Source organism: Xiphophorus maculatus, chromosome 1, assembly GCF_002775205.1.
Source record: "Xiphophorus maculatus strain JP 163 A chromosome 1, X_maculatus-5.0-male, whole genome shotgun sequence".
In the NCBI taxonomy this organism is placed as follows: Eukaryota; Metazoa; Chordata; class Actinopteri; order Cyprinodontiformes; family Poeciliidae; genus Xiphophorus; species Xiphophorus maculatus.
Window position 1 is genome coordinate 13552040 of NC_036443.1, and position 25916 is coordinate 13577955.

Consider the following 25916-nt stretch of genomic DNA (forward strand, 5'->3'; position numbering starts at 1 on the left):
CTCTCCTTTAGGACCAAATATTGACTTGTCCTCATTCTACCTTTATGAATCACTAATAAGATATATAACAAAATGTTGCAGGTAACTAAAGATGGAGACGTTCTCTTTGGTACAACATGATTGAAACTCAATCATCTAACATGTTTCTGTGGTTGTAATCTAATCCTGCTGGCCTCTTCTGCACACATAAAACAGATTTTGTCCTTTTTTTAAGTTTGGACATCTTTATGTTTGCAGGACATTGGTAAAGAAATTCTGGTGGTGTTATTGCGTGAATTGTTTATTGTATTTGACAGCAACTACATTCAACAGAAGTTACTGTGAATGACATGCAAGGGCATCAAAGTTAACAAAATTATTTGTTCATTTGACGTCTGTTCAAGTTTAAGTTAGAGAATTTTAATAAAATCAAGGAAGATGATGTGTGTGAAGGCTTCTCTGATTTGTTAGCTATGTTGCCACAGTTGCTCATGGGCAACAATTAAAGCATTGCCTCTGATTACAACCTGTTTATATAAAATGTACAGAGCACAAAATCTCGGACGTAAAGCCACCAAGTAAGAAACCTAAAGTGCAATAACGCTGCCATCCAAAGAGAGATGCTTCCATGCTGGAGCCTATTCCAACTCCACAGTGGGGTAAGCAATGAAGGCAAACAATCATGCAGACACAGCTTAAGGTGGCTTAGCGTCACCAGTAAGTCTTACATGCACGTTTAGGACAAGAGTATTCAGAGAGTACAGAGACCACATGCAAACTACATAGAAAACAAGATTTGCTTCACCAATTTCTTTTAAATGGATTTCTGTTTTTCAAGACAGATCCAACTCTGTTTGACAGAATAACTATTCACCCACAGCTTTTGGATGTAGAGAAAAATTATGTGGTCACTTTGCAGAAAGACCAAAAACCACCTACCAAAAATAAAGGTTTCAAAATGGTAATCTGTGAACAATTAAATGATGTTAAAACATTAAGTTGGACCTGCGACAGACTGGTGACATGTCCAGGGTGTACCGCGCCTCTCAGCCAAAACGTTCGCTGGAGATAGGCACCAGCACCCCTCCTGACCCCACTATGGTCAAGGGTGTAAGAAAATGGATGGATGGATGGATGGAAAACATTAAGTCCATCTTTATGCTCTAACTGGTGTCTTGCAGTTTCACATTGGTCCACACTGTTACTACACATGCCCGGATGTAATGTGGTACATTTTATGTATATTCCCGCAATAAGTCTTAGAAATATACCGCTTTAGTTTTTTTTTCATTTTCTCATGTTACAACCTCAAATATGAAATCTGAAAATTGTGACTTGCTATTGTATTTAGCCCCTTTTACTCGCATACCATGAAATTATATATATATATATATATATATATATATATATATATATTTTTTTTTTTTTTTTTCCAATTGACAGACACTGTCAGGTTTGCAAACTCTGCAAATGGCTCTACTATTACTTTTTCTGCTGAATCTGTCAGATTTCAAGGCTGGTAAATCTATCTATTCACTTCTTTAACTCATGTTATTATAGGTTTGATGTTGCTGGAGCAGTGGCTGCGAGAAACAACAACTAATGAAGGACTAACAGAGATAAAAGAAAAAAAAAGAACATTGGCAAACCTCCTAAATAGCCAAAAAAGTAACCAAGTAACCTGATCCTAAATGCAGCTCTATATGTTGTTTAAATGATTTCTCTTTTCTCAGTCAATCTTGGATCCTGTTTATTATTCATGATATTTTTGAAAATGTGCAAGACTTGGTACAGCAGTTACAGACACTGGACATACAGTAAATGGTGACAGAATATGTGAACAGTCTATGATACTCTTAGAAGAACTTAGTCAAGAGACATTTTGGAAAAAAGCATCAGGAACCAAACAAATGACTCCTGGAAACTAAAGGAAGAAAACTGAAGATACACAGGTTTTAATTTCTGACGTTAGCAGCTCGTAATCATCCCATATGGAAGGTTTTTCTTTCCTTTCACAAGTGATATGTTTCTATGCAAACGGGTACAATGTCCAGATGCGGAAACGTGGCCTGTGTGCTGAGTCGTCTGTGCTGCACGTTCACTTCTCTGCCTGCACCGCTCCCATACACAATGCCCCCTCCTCCTCTATGGTCTCCAGCTCATCTGTGCGGATGGCCTGCGTGATCAAATTCAGCTCCTCACACATGGTCTCGTAGCGGTACGCCACACGGATGTCGGGAACGTTGGTGCGCCTGATGTCGTTGCTCTCCTGGCCTTCTCTGATGTAGTCTGGGCCAAGCCAGTAACTCTTCATCTGATGAGGACAGAGGGAGATCAAACTGTCTGCACACTGATAGTCTGTTTCATAACCGTGAGGCAGGTTAATATGTAATGTGCTATTAAGATGAATGCTACCTTGTGAGAGAATCCACTCATTAAGACGCTGTTCCTGGCTAACTCGCACATGTCACAGGAGCTCAGTTTCCACACCTGAGCAGCGATGCTGTACTCCTCCATCAACGGCTCCTGCGCAAAATAAACACATGCTCTGAAATCAGTGCTAATATAATTTAGAGGCAGTTTCCACCAGCAGGATTTAAATTTAACCAAGGTTTCCAGCTAAATCTATTTACCATATTAAAATGTAAAAAAATAAATAAAAAAAATCCACAAGTAAAACTCTATAAATGCAGAGTGCATTTGTATTTATCCAACCTTTACCCTGGTCAAAATAAATAAAATTCACTACAACAAACTAAGTAAGTGGCCATCTTTCAGAGGTCACTTCATAAGAAGATATAGAGTTTGGAAAGTAAAAGATAACAGAATAAAAACTGATATAAAAATATTCTTTTGTTAAATGTTCTTTTATGAAAGAACTCATGAAAGAAGAGAAACAAATTAATTAAATGTTTGCTATGTGTTTTTAGATCAACTAAATTAGTGTATTAAGCTGTTCAAAGGATTTTTTAGGGTGTAATAATTTTTAATCGTAGTACGTTGAAGAACTTTATTGTATGTAATAATTAACTTCTTTAATCTCGTGGCCCTAATAAATTTATACACAAATCCAACACTTTTCAAGTAGGCAGGACAAGCACACCTACTCCTTTTAAGATGATTTTATTTCAAAGTTTTAATGTTCTCGCTGCTAACGGTTCTGTTTAAACTCAAGAGTTCATTTGTGAGTTGGTAAGCGTCTAACCTTGGTAAAGTGAAACTGCAGAGGATCGTCTGTGGAGAGAGAGACCATGAGTCCTCGAGACAGGTACTCTGGCAGAGGGTTGCGGTGGTAGCTGAGGAACAGGCTGTTATTGCTGAGAGGAGACATGGCGATGCCAATCTGAGCCAAATAATACAGGTACTGCAACACAGGAGCCTGGAAGAGAAACGGGCATCATGTTATGACATGCCCCAAGAGAATTTTAAAGAAGAAATCAAACCACAAAAGAATAGAAAAGGCCTTGATGTTCTGACCAGCTCCTGAAATGTAATGTTTCTTTACAAAGTACAATAAGAACATTTTGTGGTTTTGGGGGGGGGGGTCCCACCTTTCTAAGCAGCAGCCCATGGGAGATGTTCTCCGACAGCATGAACCCAGACACCAGGTGATGGATCGGCCCCGCTTCCCCACAGTGAGGCCGCAGAACAAGGGTGTGAGAGCCGCGCTGCCTGGGATAAAAACACAGTGTAGAAAATATTGGGAACCCGGCGAGGAACAAGACTGAACAAACAAACACCCACAGATCTTCTCCAGTGACACGCAATCAAAGAGATGAGAGAGAAAAGCAAAGGATCTAAAGAGTTTACTTTCTGAACAGTAGCCTTCAATAAAATACATATATATATTTTAAAATAACATGTTAGATTACTAAGGTGTAATCTAACTTACCTGCGCAGGTGATTCAACACTGTCATGTTTGCATACATATAGTAGAGGTAGTAGGAATATGGCGGGTTGTCCTCCTCTGTCCAGTTGGCTGGCAGTGGACTGTCCAGGTTGAAGATATGTTGCTCTGGTTTGCTTTCATCGTCCACACTGTCAAAGCCAACAACCTGCAGGACAAATAAAGTGTAGATCTGTTAAAAAAAGACTCTCTGAGGAGGACGTGAAGGTGACGATCAGATTCGGTGGGTCAGTGAAGTGGCCGCACATGCTGAAGGAAGAGGTGCAGCTCTGGGTGGCTGCCAGGGTTGATTGTAACCTCAAACAAAGGCCTGAAGATATTCTCAAGCATTTCCTGGAAGTTGGACAGCTGTCTCTTCGTATGGTAGACATCACTGTGAGGGGAGAACATAAACAAATAATAATAATTAAAAAAAATCACTTATACATCATTGTTGCACCGATTTAATGAGTCAGATATTTACAAAGACTTCTGGCTGTTTGGAAACCTACAGAAATTTATTTTATGACAGATTAAGCAGTCAATTCATTTATTTAGATGAAGCAATTTAAATGTAAATATTTAACTGTAATTTAATGCAATAACCACATAATTAAATATTTATTTATGATTGTTTAAATAACACAGCAAATGTACTAAATTGATAAATTATTAATTGAAAACCTGAATTTATTTCACATTAATTTTTTTGTACATTTAAATACAAATATTTCAGGATATATATATATATATATATATATATATATATATACAGTACAGACCAAAAGTTTGGACACAACTGTGTGTCCAAAGGTGTGTCCAAATGTTTGGACACACCTTCTCATTGAATTCAATGAGAAAGTGTGTCCAAACTTTTGGTCTGTACTGTATGCATGTATATATATATATATAAGGATATTTATTTATAAAATGTATCTATTATTTGGCACAAGTATTTATTGGACACTATCTCTTTATCAGATTGTATAAAAAGATACTATCGCCCCCTGCCGTGAGGCAAGAGTACTGCCTGCCTCACCTCGAATCTGTTCTCTGTCGTTTATGATCACGAATCAAGTTACACAAAAAACAGTGTACATTATATACATAAGCTAAATTATGGAAAATCAGTTCATACATTAAATGTTTTTTAGCCATTTTATTGGCGACGTACAGCCAGGAGGAACATGCTCTCTTAGAGAGGTTGATCAATCCCAGGTGAGGCTCGGCTCGCTGCCCCGAGCATTTGAATGGGAAAATGCAAAAAATCAGCGATTCTGAAGAAAAAATAATCAGAATTGCTTAAGCTAAATGAAAAATAGGTACTTTATAGTACAAACCACGGGGTGAAAATAGCAATATAAATGATTTTATTATTATTATTTTTCCATGATGACAGGTGAGGCTCTGCCTCCCCTGCCTCCCCTGACCGCACGTCTCTGCTCTTTATTCCGTCCATAGTTTTGAGTAAAAGTTTGATTTACGCCAGTGGAGAAACTCACAACAGTCGTGGCACCTGTACGAGCCACCGCACGTTGTTGGAGTAGACCTGGTGTCTGACGGCCCACTTGGCCAGCTTGTCCCACTCGTTTCTGGAGCGGCCGTAGATGGACAGCCGGAGCTCCACGTTCTGGTACTTGCTCTCCTCCAGGTCCGCCATCACTTCCTGAGAAGCAGTGAGAAAAAACAGCCACCAGAGGGCGACAGCGCTTTAAAAAACATACAGTCAGGATTTCATAGGAAGTGGATAAAAGAGGTTGTGTATGCTTTTTAACGAGCACCTTTATAATGTGACCGAAGTACTTCCCCTCGATGTAGTTGTCGGTTTTGATGAAGATCTCTCTAAGGATGGATTCACCGATGGGATTATATTTAGCGTTGAATTTGTCAAACCGATGGAAGGTGTTGCGGTCCTGCAGACGGAAAACAGTTGAAACGTTTCGTTGCACCTCGTAGTTCTTGTTTATCCATTTGTAACGCTGTGGTGCTTACGGCATGCATGTCCAGAGTGTCCACACTAAGGTCAAATGCCGTCAGGTTCATGCTCTCAAACACCTCCATGAGTGTCTGACCTTTGCCTTTCTCCACATGCACAATCTCTTTTGGGTATTTTTTCATGGCTCTTTTGATGAAACGAAGAAGATGCTTCTGGTTCATACAAGACGAAGCGTGAATGTGAGTGTCTACCTGCAAAACAAAAAACGGGGGGGGGGGGGGGAAATCTTTTCTTTTTCTGGGTTACCCACAAATGATTATGACGGAACGAGGTACAAGAAGGTGTGATTTTTACCTTACGAATATTGTAAAAGTCCCTATGGGGAACCTTTTTCTGTGCTGCAAGCTCCTTCATCTCATTCAGCAGGATGTGCATCTGGAATTTGGAGCTGAGATACTGAAGCCGACGATAGCAAAATGACTTTCTGTGGGGAAAGAAGACATTTCACCACACTATTTGGTTTTAAATTGATTTCAAACAATCCGTGCCTTGCAAAAGTAACCATAACCCTGTGACGCGTTATTTTGGCTTATCCTATTAAATCTCAATAAAAGTTTGAGGCCTAGGAAAACTTTTGCAAGGCTGTGTTTTCTACAACGCAGTGTTCAGTATTAGGAACTAGAGCTTACACGGGTCCATTAATAATGAGGGCCATCATGACGTTCATATCAGCGATGTACTCCTGCAGGTCTGGGTACGGCAGGTCGAGCTCTGTGTTCCTGTTTGGGACATCACAGTCAAACAAGTCTGCCTGCTGCCACTGGCACACGTGAACTGAGTCTAAAAACAGAAAACTACTCAAACTGAGGATGAAGCACCAAGAAATCTGTCCCCAATATCTTACTTTTCCATAACGTCCCTGCTGGTGTACACGTGCATGACGCCGTTCACCATCTTACAGCCGTAACCCACATCGGGGGCCATGCTGGCGGGGTCCCGGTTCTCGTACGGGTGCGTGTCAGAAGCAGGTGGGTGCACCGTGGTATCTGTGAGGGGGCAGAAATTCATGCTCGGTCTGAGCTCAGCAGCCCACACACTGTGGCAGCATGTTCAGGGGGGTGTAACAGATTGTAGAGCTTTAAATCTGTGGGGGTGCCGGGTTGTATTCCACTGAGAGAGTACTACTGCTGTCGCCTAGCATTCTACAGTCTGATCCAGAAAAACTAGCATCACATATTCACATTCTTTAATGTTAAGTAAATAAAATATGAAAATGAAGAAAGACTAAAAATAAGTCATTTTCTCTCTCACAGCTTGTACTTTGCAGTAGCCTGTTTAATGTCTATTTTTGTTTTAGCATCTCACTCCAGAAAGGTGGTAATTTCTTTAACTGGTCAGCTGATGGAGTCAAAAATAGTAGAGTTGAACAAAGGGGCACGTTTGTTGTTTGAAGCGTGCTAAATGAGTTGCTAGGCAGACATGCAAATGACGCTCGTGGTGATGCCTTTAGCTGAAAGGACAAAAGCTTTGGCAGCAAGTGACACTTTTCAAAGAGCTCAACAGTAGCATCTTCTGTTGGATAAAACTAGTCCCTCTGCTGTGGACATTTGAGATTTTGTCCATGTGTAAAAAATTATACTACAGTGAACTTCAGCTGGTGGCCCCCATGTCATAATAACACCAATACATCTTGCTAAATATATGAATCTTTACCAAAAAGGGTGAGTGACAAAGCAAACAATTTGTCAGTATAAGCAAATACTCTGTACTTCCTGTTCCATTCATTTTAAATTATGTTATGTATTCATCAGTTTAATATTGATTTTAAACTAATCTCATTTAACATTTATTTTAATGTGCAACATCTTACAGGTAAGCCACATTATAAACTGAAATACTTAGTCTCCCCAATGCCATTAATATAAGACATAAGAAGAAACTAAACAATAAAACTCACAAATATTAGGGACCCTTTGTTGTAAACACTAAGGGGTCCAGGCATAGGTAAGACATGGCTCTCTGCTCCGGGTGGGAACAGCCAAGGGGCGGCACAAACAAAATTGTAATTGCCTGTTGTGGCTTGACAATTTCTCTATTTCCTGTTTGTCCAGGGGGTCTCCCCTGTTTGGTGAACAGCAACCAAACAACTGGCTACACATTTGTTTCTGTGTACTGAATGTGTTTTGGACATTTGTTTGAGTGTAGAACTGGGACAACAGCAGAGGTCTGAAACTGGACTGAAAATGAAAAGCTGGAAACTTTCAGACAATTCTCTCCAAACCTTTCTGCATATTTTTTGAGGAGAGCTGTAACTTCTCACAGTTAATACCTAAGTTAACTTCTCTGTTTCATTGCTCTGGCTCATTAAGTGTTGCTGTATGTGCCGACCTGCAGTGAAGCTGGTCTCTGTGGTTTCTGCCAGCTCCTCCTCTTCCTCGTAGATGTCCAAGTAGAGCGGTCTCTCGCTCAGCTCCTGCAGGTAGCGAGCCGTGGTCCTGTAGAAGCTCTGCAGCGACAGACCCATGTACTTTTGTCTGATGAACAGAGCCTTCACCACACATTTGGCAGCGTCCAGCAGGTCTGTGAAGGGAACCTTCAGGGAAAAGCAACAGATTACAAAAGGTGCAAAGATAGAGTATGTCTTCACAGCGGAGGAGGCGTTACATTAACGGAGAAGAAACGCAGAAAGTTTTATTTGACTTCTCCAACTCACCCCACATTTCTCCTCTCCAGAAATAGTGACTCTCTGGTACTCGCTCTCTTGGACCACGTCTCTGTCCTGCTGATTAGGAGCCTGGCTCTGCTCCTTCATAAATCTGATGACAGGTCCATAAGTCCATGAAAATTTGACAACAATAATCATTTCATAACAAAATCTTTGCTGACTCACTCCAGGTCTGTGGCACTGTCCGTCTTCATGAACTCCTGTTTGGCTCGGAGGAGGATGTCTGGTTCGAACCTGAGCACAGAGGCCCTAAACTCACTTTGGGATCTCTGATTTGCAAACAAAACCATCTGAGTGGCTGCAATGATTACACATTTCTTTACTTTCTGCCACTTACTTGACATCCTGACTAATCTGCCGCTCAAGGCGATGGCGTTTCTCCTCCAGCTGTTCGATGGGGCTGTCCTCTGGAAACTCATAAGGGGCGCTCCGCATCTCACTCTCCGCCAGGCTGCGGGAGAACAGCTCCTTCACACAGAAGCAGAAACAATAAGTTAAGCCGACATATTAGCTTAAAAGACATATGTTCACATTAGGGGAGCTCAATGGGAGAGTTCTGACCTCAGCTATCTCCTTGTATTTCCCGTCCATGGAGGTGCGCAGGTCGATGGATTGTTTCAGGGCCACTGGGATCCCGGGTAAGGAGTGCTGGGAAGTGAGAAGTCGCCGAGGGCCACGAAATTCGACTGCAGAGAAAGAGAGAGGCAAAGTGGTGTATTAGAATTTAGTGCGGCATTTGCAAATTATTTTTTGTGAAGCTGGTTAAAAGAGTATCATTATCGACAGTGAAACAAATTCTGTATGAAGATGGGCTGCGAGGCCATTCAGCGATGAAGAAGCCTTTGCTCTAAAAGGCAACATAAAGAACTGTTTGCACATGCACCTATCTTGATTTCTGAAGGCATGTTTTGTGGTCTTATCAAGGTAAAATTTAATTGTTTGGACATAATGACCATCGGTAAAATCAAAGGAAAAATGGGGACGCTTGCAAATCTGAAGACAACGTCCCAACTAGGAATTTAGGTGGTGGAAACAAACTGTTGTAAGTTGTTTGACTTTAAATCGTAGTTCTATGAAATACTGAGGAAGTATTCTGAATTTGAATAACAGGAAAATGAAAAGTGCATCCCTCATTATCCTGGCATTTAGAAAATATAATTCGTTTTGGTATTCAAGCCAATTTTAATCAGAAGAAATGGAGTGTGATTTAACAGCAAGAAAAGTGAATGTGTTTTTTTTGTTTTTTACAGTGCATGTTCAAACAAACAAATATAAAACCATTTTTGCCATATGTAGACAGCTTAAGCTAAGTAAAGATTTTTATTTAGGTTTTTTTTGCTATGCACTGATGCCTGAAGTTGTTGTACCATATGTAACAATTTACTTCTAGCTGCCTTCTCAACTCCTTCATCATGCATGTTTTATCTTTGCTTGTTCCCCGATTCTGGACATGTAAGCAAATTTATCTACACAGGCGGCTTGTGAATGTGATAGTATTTGTCTTGTAGCTCAGTTCATGTTAGTAAGGCTTTACACTTTATACTGGTCAAAGATTTGACCTCTTTGCAGTCTCCTGTGCCAGATTTTGGACCAGACTTCTGTTCTTGCATCCAGGTTGTCATTATTTCTTAATAATTTTTACTTAAACTTTTGGCAACCAAAAAGACTGCGTGGGCTTCCTGTGCAGGTCAGATCTCTTTGAACAATTAGTGACACTGAAGCTTTTTATAATCCTATAAAACCTGGAGCCTAAAAAACAAAAGAAGAAGAGGAAGGAAGGAAGATTATTGAAGAAGCTCAGATCTAATTTACACTTCACGTAGTGAGCAGTGACTAAAACAAGTTTGCTCGGTGGGTTCTCACAGAGCAGTGGAGCTCAGTGCCTATTTGTGCCTTCGTACACAATGAACCATTTAGGCAAAGAGCCATCAGAGCAGAGGCACACAGGCCATTATTGCTCTGCAGGACCCCATCCTACACAGACTCAGCTGTCATGGACAGATGAGGAGGCTTTCAGAACATGAGAATCCTTGTGACAAGGATGGAAGTGAGTGAATGCATTTAAAGATCAAGGTAAAGGTAATTTTATTTATATAGCACATTTTCAGCAACAAGGCAATACAAAGTGCTTTACAGGAATTAAAAGGAAATACAAACAAAATAAAGGAAATACAAACAAAATTTAATAAGCAAAAAGGAAGTATTTTATTACTAAGACATAAACAATGAGAGAAGGGTGAGAACTACTCACCACGGGTATAGTTTTCAGACAGATATCCATCTTTAACTCGAAACTTCCTGTCACTGAAATATTCATCATCATGTTGAATATTTCATTGCCTGCATGGCAGAGTATCAGTGGGGCTGATGTCCCTCAGTATTTATAGACCATGTTCAGAAAGAGGTCTGAGAGGATGCACTGCATGTTACAGTCTGACCTCTTGGACATCATTTGTTGATGTCAGCAGCTCAGACACAACGCGCACATAACCAGACAAGTAAACTTTCTATTAAAACAGGATCATCCACCACAATCTCCAAGCTTTTTTAAACTGTTTTTTAGAATTATTAAATTGAGATTTTTTTTTCCAAATGTTTTTGAACACCTATTGTCTTTATTTAAGTCTGGACCCTTACAGAGTTGCAGAAAAAAGTAGTTGTTAAAAACTAATTGGCCAGCCCTCAACCCACCACACATTTGATCACACTCAGCCTAACACTGTCCAATCAACACATCCCACTCAACACAGAGAACAAGTTTGCTGGGACCACATGGCTGCAATGTCAAAACATAGACTGTATCTGAAACTCTGGGGAACAATGAGAGGAACACACACGTCTGCTGCACAGAAAAATAAAACTTAAGAGTTGACGTTTGCAGGAAAACTGCAACTGAGTAAGCAAGACACATATGACATGAGGCATTTACCATAACTGTTTCTTTGAGCAATTTTAATTTCAAATATTCTGGATAATTGTTGGAAAAAAGTAAGTATATATATATGTAGTTTATTTCATAATGTTTTTTGAAAGTCTTTTTTATTTGCTGCCCTGTGAGGTTTGGGGCATCACCACAGTTCACCCCTCGCCTTGCTTTATTGACTGAGAGATTGGCATGGCTTGCATTATTTACCCAGGAGTACAGATAAGATAAAACAGGAATCACATTCTGTATTTGATGTGAACGTGCACCATAGGTAACCCTCTCATTGAATGACACAACAAGCTTAGATGGCAGGAAGATTTTCTGAGCTTGACTCTCTTTCATTCCAAACTTTCAGCTCTAAATTCAAAAATAGTCACTGGATTGTTATTTCTCAGAGAGGTGACAACTGCACGTCACAACAGCCACAACTAATCCAGCTGCAATTCCCAAAAATATTTTTGGTGTAAAAACAAACCGGTGCATCGCCAAAATAATACCCATACCCACAGTAAGACATGGTGGTTGCAGAATCACTTTTGTCTGATGAAAGGTTTTTGTTTTGTCTGGAGGAAGGAAATGAAGGTCAGTTCCACGTATCAATCAGATTAGGTCAAACACATTCAGGTTTCTGCTAGAAAATTAAGATCAAGAGAAATGTACTTTTTTATGAACACATTGAGTCCAAACATACATCCAAATCAACAAAAAAATAATTTCATCTGAAGTGAAGCAAAGTTTCAGAACAGCTGAGCCAGAAACCAGAACTAAATTCAGCAGAAAATTGTTAGGAGACTTGAAGAGACAATAGTATCAAAGCATAGACGTCTAAATCTAAATGCCCATGACTTAACCAAAAGTCAAATTTTCATAGCAAGTTCCTTTGCCCGATGTTACATATCCTATGTTCAAAGTCAAAAAGATTTGCACTTGAAAGGTTACATTTAAGATGCAAAACAAAGCTGACTGGATTAAAAAACAGAACAAAAGCATGAACAATGCTTGATAAACTGCAGTCTATAAGCCACAGACATCTGTGCAGTGCAGCAGCAGCCAAGGATATTATTTCTACTCTCAGTTCAATGGATATTAAGCCGCTCTAATGACACCGGACACTGGTGTGGAGGGCAGGATGCGACAACCACATTGGGATGCAGTAAGGCCAAGCCCAGCCACTGCCTCCAGACCTGAAGCTAAGCCCCTAATGGCTGCTATATTTGGATCAGTGGCGTTTATGGTTATATAATGACTCATCCCCTCATGGTCGGGGAGCACGCCGCTCTAAAATTAAATCCATCAGTGTTTTCCTTGGAAGTATTTTGTCCACACGGATGTTAAATTGACCAGAGTTCTCCTGCAAAATTGTTAAACTGGTTTATAATTGTCTACAGGACCTAAGAGATGCTGAAAAAAAAGAGACAACACTCACTGCTTGATATCTACTGAGTCAAAATGAGGTTAAATAGGATTCACACAACAAAGAGAAAGGCTGGAGATGTCCACTCACTGGGGGCTCTTTAGTAGAAACATTTGCTCAATAACTTGTTAGGGACTCGGAGCGTTTATCCACACAAAGTAAAGTAAGTAAATAGAAGGTCAGAAAGGGGAAGGAAGGAGATTTAAATCATTTTAACACAGTATGGCTGTTTGTGTCAGAAAGAGATGATCTGCTGGAATCTCCAAACAAAGCATTCCTTTCAGATTTTTCAGATTTATAGAGAATGTATTAAAAAAACAGAAAATATGTGTTGATACAAAAAGGCCTTGTTGACATCAGGGGTCAGTAACTCTAACAACTTGTTGCAACCAAAGTAATGTGGTTGTAACAAGTTCTGGTCCTGGCCTGTGAGTCTAGATTTCTGCTGCTGGAATCAGACTGTAGGATCAGAATGTGGTAACAACATCAAATCGATCTTGCTTTGTACCAACACTTCAGACCGGTAGCAGTATAATAATGTGGGGATGTGTTCATGGCACATTCTGGCTGCACAGTGGTGCAGCTGGTAGCACTGGTTTTGACTGAGGTCTTTCTAGAGTTTGAATATTCTCCAGTGCATCCATGGGTTCTCTCCGGGTACTTTGACCTCTGACCTCTAAAAACATGACTGTTTGTATAATTGCTCTCTCTAAATTGTGAGTGTGTGCGTGGTTGTCTGTCCTGTTTGTCTCTGTGCTGTCGCGTGATGGACTGGCGGCCTGTGCAGGGTGCACCCCGACTGTCGCCCAATGGCAGCTGGAGATAAATCCCAGTTCCCCCGCAACCCGGCAAGGACAAGCGGCGGGTTTAGACAATGGATGGACTTCAGGTCCATTATTGTGTCAGTTGAGCATCATTAAATTACACACAGCTAGCTTGAGTGTTTTTATTGAGTATTTCCATCTCATTATGACCACAGTGTGCTGTCAGAAAAAAGCTCAGATAATCTCACTCTGGGCTCTTGACCATGACAGTGAGTTCACTGTACAGATCTCAGTCTAATAGAGCGTCTTCTCTGAGCAATGTTTCCAGCAACTAGTTCAATCTATCATACAATATATAGGAAATAAAGCAGTTCTGAAAACAAAGTGTACCTAATAAAGTGACCAGTGAGTGCATATATTATTTTGTGTGAAGCTCAAGATGTTTCCTGACTCTTTTGAAAACCAGATAAGATGCAAGAGACAGATAAAGTCATGTGATTCTCAATGTCAAACAAACAGCGTAGCTTCGAGATCAGTATGTTTTATTCCTTTTCCATGTCTGTAAATGTTTTCCTTTTAACTCTGGGCCCTTATTCAGAATACATATTCAGCATGAATAAAATTCAACATCCTCCCTTAATCTCTCTGGTTTTACCATCAAACAGGCCGCTGTACAAACTACCATAGTCTACCTGCACCTGTGGAGATTTTAAATCTACAGTCAGGGCTGTGACTCATCGCCTCGGTGGAAAATATTTCTCAGTAAAACTTACATATTCTCACAGAGGCAAGATTGCTTTGGGATGCCGGAGACTAACAATGCCGTAGAAGAGTTTTATTTAGAAAGCTCCAAGCAGAATCGGATTTATTTCTGATGCTTAGCGAATGTGAAAAAAAAGGCTTTCTGGTAAAACTGTCAAACGAAATGCAAAAACCAAGAGTTTTGAAATCATACATACTTAGACATGTTGTTTCTACAACAATATGCTTCAAGCTAAGTGTTTCTGGTACTTCTGCATGTAGTTGACTGCTATCTAGAACCAAATAAATCCAACAGGATTTAATGACCATCTGATAGACCTTCATACTATAACTAAGCAGCATTTAAAAACTTTTTCCCTTGTGGTTCAACATCCATCTGCAGACCCTGAAACTTGCTTCTGTCTGCAGAGACAGTTTTTATCTCCATGCCCACAGGCCAAAGGTGATATAAAAACAGCCTCTTCTCTTTTTTCTGCTTTTCATCAGCCTACCCTGTGGAAACTAAAAAACACTCACAGCCCAGATACGGTCCAGCATTACAACCCCTCCAGGATCCCACAGCTTCGGCGAGTTGCAGGCACTATCGATCTGGACTTCTTCTTTCTGCACACTTGCACCATTTTACCCACTCTGGAAATGCACCAGGAAGCAAGTTTGTGGGGCGATCAATCAGCACACTGTCTCCTCGGCACTCTAAAGACAGCGCTGCTTGGGGCTGTAGCACGAAGCCGTCAGAGGACAGCCAGAAGAGAGGTGATTGGGAAAGAGGGAGAGGAATAAAGGAGGGGGGGCATTTTGTGCTTTTTTTTTTTGTAATGAGGGATGAGGGTAGTGGAGCATACCTGTCTCCTCAGAGCCAGTTTTAACCAGCAGCTAGCAGAGCCAAGGGAGGACAGACAGACAGAGGGAAGGAGGGAAAGAGACGCTGTCCTGGCTGGGAGATGGAGCATGCCAAACAGCAAATGGCCCAGGATGGCGACTGCTGTCCTTTCAGCATGGGCTCAACATGATGGAGGCAAAGGAGGGATGGAGAGAAACAAATGAGAAACACTCCAAGTCAATAACCCCCCCCAAAAACTGCAAACACACTCGTGCCTGTACATCAATGCACTCACAGAGTCAAACCATCAGTCATCTCTGCTGCTATCCATAATCTGTCCCTGTCATACATACACAGAGCAGGTCCGGCAGATCCATGAACTCCCCCTCACAGCCCCCCTCTGCTCTGCCTGCCTCCTGGTCCAGGCCAGCTGTCGCTGCACTAGCTGCCTCTGGAGCTGATCTTTCTCATTTAAAACCCTCTGACATCTATCTGGACTGTACCACAGGAGGATGAGGAGGAGGGGAGAGGGAGACAAAGGAGCATCAGCGGAAACCACCGTCTCTCCTGGGTTGAACTGGTCGAGCAGCACCCCCCTGTTCTCCGCGCAGTGGCGTGAGCTGTGTTTTGCTGAAGGGACCATGTGTTCGGGATGTTTGTGTCATGTGTATCTGAACAAAACGTTGCTGTCTCAGCTGTAAGGTTTGACATTTCATTGTCCTTCTTTTGTTGCTGTTGTTTTGATAAATAGTAGAAGTCTGAGGAGGAAAAATGTGTTCAACATGTGACCAGAGCTGAATCTCCTCTCACAAATAAACTTAAAGAGCCGCTTTGTTGTTTTCTGGAATGACCTTCTCTTTCTTCTACGATTGCATGTTAGGGACATACTAAAAAAAAAATAAAACAAAAATAATAGTATTATGAGAATAAACTCATATGAGAATAAAGTCATGATATTATTAGAATAAAGTCGAAATAAAATGAGAATGAAGTCGTAGTAATGTGGGAATAAAGTTACAATAGTTTGAGAATAAAGTCATAGAATTACAAAAATAAAGTACATATAATACAAGGTGTGATGGCTGCAGTTACAGCCACACAAATGTGGTAATATTCACTCTCACCACACGCAATAAGTTCATCTCACTTATATTTGGATTTCTTTAAGTTTAGGATTTAATTTACAGAATAACTGGTTTTGTTTAGAAAGCAACACATCACAGTGTATTCTAGAATAAGTGCGCACCTTTTAGTTTATATTGTTGTGTTTTGCTTGATTTAATCTTTGTTTTGTTTCTGAGTTTAAGTGCTGGCTGCCCAATCCTTAGGAGAGGTGGAGAAGGGGTGGAGCAAGCCAGCTGAGACTGCAAATTGGTTCACACCATTACTCATCATCCAGAGGGGGGGAATGGGATTTGCTATGTTAGTTTCAGTTAGGTTTCTGTGTATTTTCCCCTTTGTGTTTTGTATGTGGCCTGATCAGCCAGTATTTAAGTCCCCTTTTGAAGTCTGTTTTTTGAGTTAGTCTGAGTTGATGTCTGTTACTTTGACCTCTTTTATGGGCCCAAATTTTGTCATTTTTTCTATTATTTACCCAAGTTTTGTTTTGGGTTAAATAAAACAATTATTTTTGACTTTGAACCGGTGCCTGGCTGTTCCTTAACTGCTCGGTCCATCACACAAGGATAAAGTTGTAATATGAGAATAAGGTGATATTCTCATATGACTTTATGAGGTTGATTCATAAGGTCATAAATTCTCGCAATATATGTGTCTTATAATACAGGAATATGTCATAATATGATGACTTTATTCTTGTAATTTTCTGACTTTGTTCTTGTAACTTTATTATTTTTATTTTCTTAGAGTGTCCCTGACAGTCTATCCTATTGATTATGTGGCCTAAAGTTAAAGTATTGGGTTACTTGTCTTTACACAGACGTGAACATGAGTTACTTCCCACTCTTAATCTATATGATTGAATTAGGAATGGATTTATGGGAACTTTAATGTCGGATCAGAAAGTCTGGCTCTAATACTTGGTATGCAAAATATTAACAGTTGCTTTTAGTGAAACCAATGAGCCGAACCCAAACCCTGCAAGCCGCCCTGCACCATAAGCCATTCTGCACTGAACTTTACACCTGACACAATGCCAGCAGGTAAGCACTGTTCTCCTGGCGAGCACCAAACCCAGACTTTCTCATCGGCTCGTTGGACAGAAAGGTGTGTTGCATTGCCGCAGGACCTGGGAAATCAATTCCCTGAAGTTCTCTTTAGACAGTTCTTGAGCTAATCTGAAGGACACATGAGTTTGGATCCAGCATCTTTGCAGAACAGTGGCTATCTCTGCACACTGTGTATCTCAGCATCGAATAAGCCCACTCTGTGGCCGACCACTTCATGGTTGGTTGCTTTCTTTCCCAGTCTCTACCAAAACTGAAAGAGTTAATAGCAAGAAAACTTTCTGGCTGAAGCTCTTGACCAAACTCCTGCAGAAAGACCCCAGGCTGGGATCGGAACCCAGGACTTTCATGCTGCAAGGCAACAGTTCTACCAACTAATAGATGAGACTATTATTATTTCATTGTTTGTTCATGTGATGATTCCTGCTTTTTGATTGATTTTAGTCCATTTGATATCACTGCTTCAGGGGCTATTGTCTTTTATCTGTCCTGCTTGTCAGCTCAGCATGAGCTGCTGTTCTGCTAAAACTCAACTCAACTTTTACCTTCAATTTCTGGATATCCTCTTACAACAACAAGGAAATATCCTAAGTAACTCTATGCAATCCCACATGGCTGGAATCACAAAAAGAAAGAAAAAAAATATCTGTTCTGGAAAGCCCTCCTGATGGGGAGGATATTATGGAGGGTGAAGCCCAACGTGACACTTTTACCAAAAAATGAACCCACCCGATCAGAGCACCAGAAAATCCATCTTGTCACTTCTTATGCCCGTTACTCAAATACAAATTAGCTTTGAAGAACTCTAATCGGTTTTCAGTGAGCATTGAGACATGGATTTATTCAGAGGCGGCACTCTCTAATGGTCGTGAGGTTTTACAGCCAAATAACTGCATTTATAATGATTCATTGTGATGGATGAACATCTGAATGATGTTCAGCAACTTCAAGAGATAAATTAAACCTGGTTTTAAACAGATGTCTGTCAGATTGTCTGCATTTTTCTGATCTTGATCTTAGGAAGGTGTTGTAATTAACAAGATAATGACCTGCTTTAAATAATCTATTCATATTAAATCATGTGAAGACACTTCCATCATATCCACACATGAAAATAAAAGTAGCTCACAATGCATTATGGGTGTTTTAGTCAATCTTCTCACATAGATGAAAGTTATTTATCAAATCTCTTTACAGGCAGCTCTTAAAAAATCATGTGAGAAATTTGTCAACCTGTGTTAAGACTAAGCAACAATTGTTTAAAGAAATCACAAAGTGCCAAAAAATTCTTTTGTCCTTTAATCTATTTTTTAATCTTTAAGCTTCTCATTCAGTTCAGTTAAATTCTAGGTAATTTAGTGTTTATAGGCTACACTCGCCACATTATGCAAATGATAAGTAAAATTTAGAGTTTAACATTTTCAGCCATTAAAAAATGTGATCTAATGTCTGTACCTTTCAAACTGGACCTCTTTGAGTGCGGTCAGGTTTTGGTTGACCTATCGACTGCATCAAAACACCAACAGGCTCCAGGACAACAGAGAGGCGACCCCACCCTCCCTGACCCCATCTCATTCCAGATGTTGCTCCATCCGAGCAGCGGAAAGGAAAGAAAAAGGCGGCGTGTCTGAGCTCAGGTTATCTGATGAAGGTGTGTCGGAGTTTTGGTCAATCATTAAAAGAAATATGTGTTATTACCTCAGATTAGATTCTTGTTGCAGTGGCATTACAGTGTTTCATTGCTTCCTGAATGACCATTCTGAATCAGTGAGCTGATTAAAGGGCTTACTTTGGAAATGTTTCACATTTTATCATAGGTCATGAGTTGCTTTTACAAATATGATGAATGTCTTTCTGCATCTTTCTATTAATCTGAGAAGCGGATTAATAGGGGTGATTGGGAAGTGATTGAGAATCAGATTTTGCTATCATCTAAAAGTTAGATGATAGCATGTTTGAATGTTCCAGTTATAGGAAAGACTAAAGTTCAATTAAAAGTCTGTGGCAGGACCTGAATATTACTGTTCACCGATTATATTCACCCCATCTGACTGACTTTAATCTGTTTATCAAAGAAGGACAGATTCAATTTTCTGATTTTTTGATTTTTGAAGTTGCAATTTTTCTACAAACTGTCGACTGGATCTAAAAACAAGTGGACATGAGTTTATGTGTAAAAGCGTTTTAGAAATATACCTCACTTTGTGCTGGTATACCACATGAAATCACAGTAAAATAATCTGCAGAATTTGGTTGCATCATGATAATATGTGAAAAAGTTCAGATCGGTGTGAAAACTATTCCAAGAATCTTTAATTCTCAAGTAGTGTGTATTTAGAGCTGGACTAAAGAAGCTTTGGAGAATCGTGGTGAAATTTTAATAATGAAATCAGAAAACTTGCATCAGAAGCATGAGGACAGTGGGACATGAAGCATGGGTAGAGGCACAGGGAATAATTAATGCAAAGAAGCTGAACAAAGACTCACAGAAACTGCAAACCAAGGGGAAAAGGCTAACACTAAGAGAAATTAATCTAAATGAGAAAAAAATGAAATCACACAGCAACACCTACTAACAATAATGAACACAGAGAGATGAACAGAATATGTTAATATCTAAAGATCAAAATAAACAGCAAGGAAATGATCGAAAACACAAATGAAACCCAAACACACAGCGTAATGTATGATATTGTTGGGGGGTTTTTCACCCTGCTCTTAATGCATTTTCCATTAAACCATTTTGGTCTCAATTAATGTCAAACAGCTGTTATGACTCAAGCAGACAGCCACTGCTGCATTTATTTACAACCATTTGCACACATTTCAATGCCTCAACATTTCAGTGCCTCCAAATTGTATCAGCGCGGTGTGGGGGCGAGCTGGAGAGTGGGTATCTCTAATCGCAGAACTACTGTACCTTCCTCACACCCAGAGAAGAGATACATCTAAAGCTGCTCTTTGCTGAGCTTCACCCTGCAATGATGTGATAAATACAGACACTAAGCTCAAACATGCTGCACAAAATATACTCCAACTCTGAGCTGTTCTGATCCTGCAGCATATTTTCACATTTGCTCCCTCCCAGCTGAGCACGTTTACTTGTTAAAGGGGGATAATTCACTTTTGCTGCATGCAAGCATGTTGAAAGACATCATGCGATCTCTAATTAAAATTCAATTGAAAGTGGCTGAAGCAGAAACAAATCTAATCAGCACTGAGTAATTATTTGACAAGACTGTAGAGAAGGGGTCACCAACACGGGGCCCGCGGGCCTCCGGTCGCCCGAGGGGACCTTGTCAGTCGCCCATGGAGCAAGTTCTAAAAATAGCCATTGTCATTAGGGAGCACTGCCAACGAAATTATTTAATTGAATGTTTTTACATTAAATTAATAACATTTGTTTATATTTAGATTTTTAAAAAAGTAAATTACAAAAAATGTTTAAAATAAATTGCTTTATGCATAAAACTCTTTTCTATGGTTAAAGTTCAGAACTGCGCAGACGCCTGCAGGATTTTATCGGAGGGCAGCAGCGCCTGCAGCTGTACGGCTGCACACACACACACACACACACACACACACACACGCACACACACACACACACACACACACCTACACATCCCCTCCATGGGCTGCCACCTTATCGTGGTGGGGGGGTTTGAGTGTCCCAGTGATCCTAGGAGTCTTGCTGTCGGGGCTTCATGCCTCTGGTTGGGCCACCCAATGCAGACAGGTCCAAGGTGAGGAACCAGACCAAGTGCAGCCCAAAGATCCCTTATGATGAAAACGGCCATTGGAAACAGTGGTTCTGCTCACCCGTACATGAGGTCCCACCCTGGAACCAGGCCTGGGGGTGGGGCACGTTGGGGAGCCCCTGGTGGCCGGGCTTTAACCCACAGAGCCTGGCTGGGCTCAGCCCGAAAAGAGCTGATGGGTTCCAGCTAGAAATAGTCGGACTCGGGGCGTACTGTGGTGGCGCAGGGGGTTAGCGTCCACGTTTGGAGGCCTTAGTCCTCGAAACGGACGTCGCGGGTTTGACGACCCTTGCCGCATGTCTTCCCCTCTCTCCTCGCCCTCCTTCCTGTCTGCCTATTGTCACAATAATATGAGCCACTAACCGCAAAAACTCTTCGGAGTCACTGCAGTGCATGGCTCTGGTTCTGGAGCCAGTCTCCTTGAAAAGGGTTGGATGTTCTCCCACCCTGGAGTTGCCTCTTGTGAGAGGCGCTGGGCAGGAGTGGGCTGACTTGTTGCCTCCCGTCTTGGTGCCTGTACGTTGGGGTGAACAAGAGGACAGCCTCTCCCTCTACCTACAGGTTTGGGTCGGGTTCTGACTGTTTACCCAGTTTTTTTAAGTCCTTGGAGGGGGTACTGGAGAGTGCACCTCCTGGGAACTGCCTTGTTATACTGGAGGGGGTTTCTCCGCAGGGTCTCTGGGCTCCCTTAGAGAAAGGGTGAGAAGCCCAGAAATCCAGGAGTCATTGATGTTTATACATATATCCAGGGTTTCCCCCAGCGCATTATAAGCCCCCTGACCTCCTACATCGAGGTAGGAGTCCAGATTAAACCCCACCGTGTTGCTCTGCTGTGCAGCTCTATGTGAACTGCAGGTATAACGTGTAGTTGTGCTTGAAGAGGAGCGTTGAGTGAGCGGTGAGGAGGATTTATCTTTGTGAACCAAGAATTATGTGTGGCATTTCCATCTGAACACGCTGCCCAGCGTGGCTCTGTGTCTGCACCGTAAATTTTAGAGTTAACCATCTGATCTTATGCAATCAAATCAGCCTGATTTCGCTGCATTCGCGGTTACAATACTGTACAATCTGCCCCCCAACTACACAAGCGCCCTTGCAAAAAAGCACAAAACAAAAGAGATGAGTCACCTAAATGTCATATTTGCTTAATCAGTTAGTTCCCTTTCAGCTTTAACAAAATCAAATGTTTTCAAATGTGAATGCTGTTTTTCCATGTGCCTCTGCAGACTGTCTTCGGTAAAGTCTCTAACGATGAAGAGGTAAAAGAAATGAGACTTAAAAAAACAGCATCTTTGCAATTATTCCACCCAGCATGAGAGCATTTATTTATAATAATGCTTTTGTTTACAAGCTGCTAAACTGGATAATTGCTGAAAACATCCTGATCTGGGAGCTGATGATTCATTCAGCTTTCCTGCTGCTGGATTAGACGTCAAATTATTGAACACATTGACCGTAAACTAAAGTCTGAGCATGCCAGTGTTGGTTCTCAGTGGAGACATGAGAACCAAGACATTACTGAGACAACTTTAAATTTAAACAATGCAAGATTTTGAAGAAATATGACTATAACAATTGTCCAAGTCAAGATGGAGGACACGGACTTCAAATGTTATCATGACACACTGCTGTGGCTCCAAAAACACAAGCACTATGAAATAAGATACTCTGCTATCACAATAACATTGTGAAGTGCAACTATACCACTAAGCAGGACATAATAGCTGCTTTTATTCCTGTTGCTAGAGATTTTATTCTTTGATTCTCTCATAAAACGAACAACAGGAACGTTGAGGTTTTGAAGTGTACAAACCGCTGTTAAATCGACAGGTTTGATCTAACAAGAGAGACTTTGAGTCACCATTTTCAAAGCTTTTAAACGTACAAGGATAACAGTCTTACATAATCCAAATGAAAAACAAAGAGTTTTATTGAAAGAAAAATGTAAATATGCTATAACCTTGTTGCATAGCATATTTGCTTCAGCAAAAGGTACTTCTGCTGAAGCACCTTTTGATTCAGTTTCAGTTTTTCTTCAGTTCAGATAATCAAATTAACTTGAACTGGAAGAAGTAAGATGAGCTCTGTAATGGCCAGAATATAGCTACAATTTCCATCAGGTAGTGATTTTGTTTGACTTCACAAATATCTCCTGGATTTTCCACATGTCTGCACTGAGGGTTGGGATGTCAAAATAAAAGGTCTTTTTTCCAAAGAACACATCTGAAACTGGCTCAAAACTCTAAATATGCGTAACATGTTGTGGTCTGATGAAACATTCTGTCCAGCTATTTAAGTAACAAAAAAAAAGGTGACATCACCAAGTGAATACCAAAATGAGAGTGATGATGGCAGCATCATGGTAGTTTCTGTCCAAAAACTGTTGGGGGTTTTTCCCCAAAAAACTCAATATCTGATGTTAAACTGAAGATGAAGTAAGTCTAAATATTCATTCAAATAAACAAAAGACTGATTTTATGGAAGATAAATGAATGTTTTGAATTGGTGCAGAGCTAAATTAGACGATACATATGTGGAGTCGTCTGAATAGGACTGTAATCAAAGGATTTCAACAGATTTAGTGACATTTCACCAAATCAAAATCTGTCCTGCTGATGGACTCCTCACTCAGAAAGCTCAACACTGAAATTGATCGAAATTATGTTTTATCAAAGTGTTTGTTTGCAGGTGTGCATATTTATGCAGCCATGTTTTAGAGCCTTTTTACTTTATTCCATAGAATTCTTCTTTTATTTCATAAGTGATTTGTTGTACAGAATATATGATTTTGTGGAAAATGTTTTAAAATGATTTATCATGCTCTAATTATTTTTGTATTAGTGACTTTTGGAACAGTATTGTACACTTCTGAGAGCTGCTGCAGGTTAAACAGCAAAAGTAAGATCCAAACTATGACAAAATCTTTTCCTAGATTAGTCCAACCATTATTTATATCCTATAATCTCCTGCATTAAAAAAGAAAAAAAAAATTAAACCTGCACCCATGCAGAAATTATTTTCTGCATTTTCCCTGCTGAAAAGGAAACCCTAATGCCTGAATGTGGGGCTAAAAGAGACAAATACGATCTGCGCAGAGGGACGCTTTCATCTTGTTTCAGAGAGCGACCCCTCAGCCTCACATCACTCTAGAACGAACAAACAAGTTTTGCATTTCAGAGAAAGTGTGGCTGGAGCGGCATATGACGCCTCCTCTTTGTGGTTTGGATAAAAGACTGTGCATACATCGGAGTGGAGGCTAATCCTCTCTTTCAGCCGAGGACAAAGTCCTGAGGTACCAACATACATATTCTCTCTCTGCAGTTAACCAGCTTAGCAAAAACCACCGTCATCAAGTTTCTTCTCTCAAGGAAAAAAAAAAGGACAGGAAGAGTCAATTTGCAAAATGCTTTAAAAACAATATCCCTATTGGAAAGTCATAATTCAGCCTAAAACAAGACAGCTAACAGCGTAGGGGTGTTCACCTGAGAAAAACAAATTGTTTCATACTGGTGTGGCTCATTTGTGGTGCAGCTTTGTGAAACCATAAAAGATGAAGCCAGAAAAGATAACAAAAAAAAAGAAACATAATAGAAAGACTGTGAACATGCTTTCAGCAAAGGAGTAAAATGCCTAAAATCTTCCCCACAAAACAGCCTCTGTTGCATCTTCCTGTAATCAACAGGTTTGCATTTCAACTACTGCCAACCTTTTCCAACTCAGGGGAAAGTAATGCGCACAAAGTGTTTTTATTTACACTGTCTTTCTTTTTCTGTGATTCGTCCTGAAAAGCTGTCAGAGCTGAAACATGGGGTTTGATGTTTAATGTGAGACTCTTCTCACCTCCTCCACTCACCTGTGCTGGCCGTGTACTGCAGGCTGCCCCGCTTCTTAAAAGGGGAAAGAGGCTTGCTTTTGACCCCGGAGCCACCGGCTGCGGTCCCGGAGGGCACGTTGGAGGACATGATCCCGGGTCGTGTTGCTCAGCTCGGCTCGAATGAGAGGAGGAAGAGGAGGAGAACTGAGTGAGTCAGGCTGAGCTGTGGAGGACGGAGTGATGCTGGGCGAGTGAGGAGAGGAGGCGAAGAGAGGAGGAGGAGGAGGACAGACGGGAGAGAGAGAGAGATGTAGCACAGATGCTTTCAGCTTGAGCGAGTCTCACTGCAGTCGATGTGTGAGAAGGGGTTTCCAGACTCACTGGTCCATCAGCATCAGCATCCCTCTGCAGAGAAACAAACTCCGCCCCCTCGCAAAAGACCCCGGTGCCTGAGCTGCAGCGTTGGTGGAGGTGGTGGTGGTGGTGGGGGGGGGTGATGTACGGTCTCGCATTTCCCCCCCTGGTCATGCGCAAAAAACACACACTTGCACAGCCACGCACAACAACCACTACACGCACTCACGCACACTGTTCTGCTGTTGCCATGACAACCACAAATCTGTGCATACTCTGTAGTGCAGAGTCTTGGCTAGCAAACTTTCTATTAATACATTATAAAATGGGTTGCATAAAATTTGATAAGTGTGAACACGGTGAGGCGATAATATCAACATTCGCCCTGCAAGCACAGCGAGTCAGTGAGGCACGGAAGAAGATCTGCAGAGGTGATGCAGGTAGATCCACGCTCCGCAGCATCAAGCCCAACAAGCACAGGCGCTTCATGTTCATAATTCAGCACTGACAAAATATGGACTGAACAGGAAGTTCTCAGTAAAACCAATGCACTGCTCAAAAATTTGATTGTGTCTGAAATTGTTTCATCAA

At 40.9% G+C, this 25916-nt stretch overlaps 1 protein-coding gene across 8 annotated transcripts; it reads right to left on the minus strand.

Annotated features, from left to right (window-relative positions):
- Nucleotides 1-1712: 1712 nt before the first annotated feature.
- On the minus strand, nucleotides 1713-25390 carry LOC102236068 (AMP deaminase 2-like). 8 transcript variants are annotated; one of them, XM_023341956.1, is made up of 19 exons: nucleotides 15567-15726; nucleotides 15236-15375; nucleotides 9089-9213; nucleotides 8865-8995; nucleotides 8693-8761; nucleotides 8516-8618; nucleotides 8191-8395; nucleotides 6707-6848; nucleotides 6492-6581; nucleotides 6157-6286; nucleotides 5859-6053; nucleotides 5648-5779; nucleotides 5369-5532; nucleotides 4134-4260; nucleotides 3872-4035; nucleotides 3531-3651; nucleotides 3185-3358; nucleotides 2395-2505; nucleotides 1713-2293 (listed from the first exon to the last, which is right to left on the minus strand). In XM_023341956.1, exons 3-19 carry the CDS (start codon nucleotides 9116-9118, stop codon nucleotides 2078-2080), a joined length of 2304 nt encoding a protein of 767 aa, XP_023197724.1. In that variant the 5' UTR covers nucleotides 9119-9213; nucleotides 15236-15375; nucleotides 15567-15726; the 3' UTR covers nucleotides 1713-2077. The 8 variants fall into 8 exon arrangements, with proteins under 8 accessions (XP_023197724.1, XP_023197708.1, XP_023197718.1 ...); XM_023341940.1 differs by having other exon boundaries at nucleotides 15236-15393; XM_023341950.1 differs by having other exon boundaries at nucleotides 15509-15726.
- Between the last annotated feature and the right edge of the window lie 526 nt (nucleotides 25391-25916).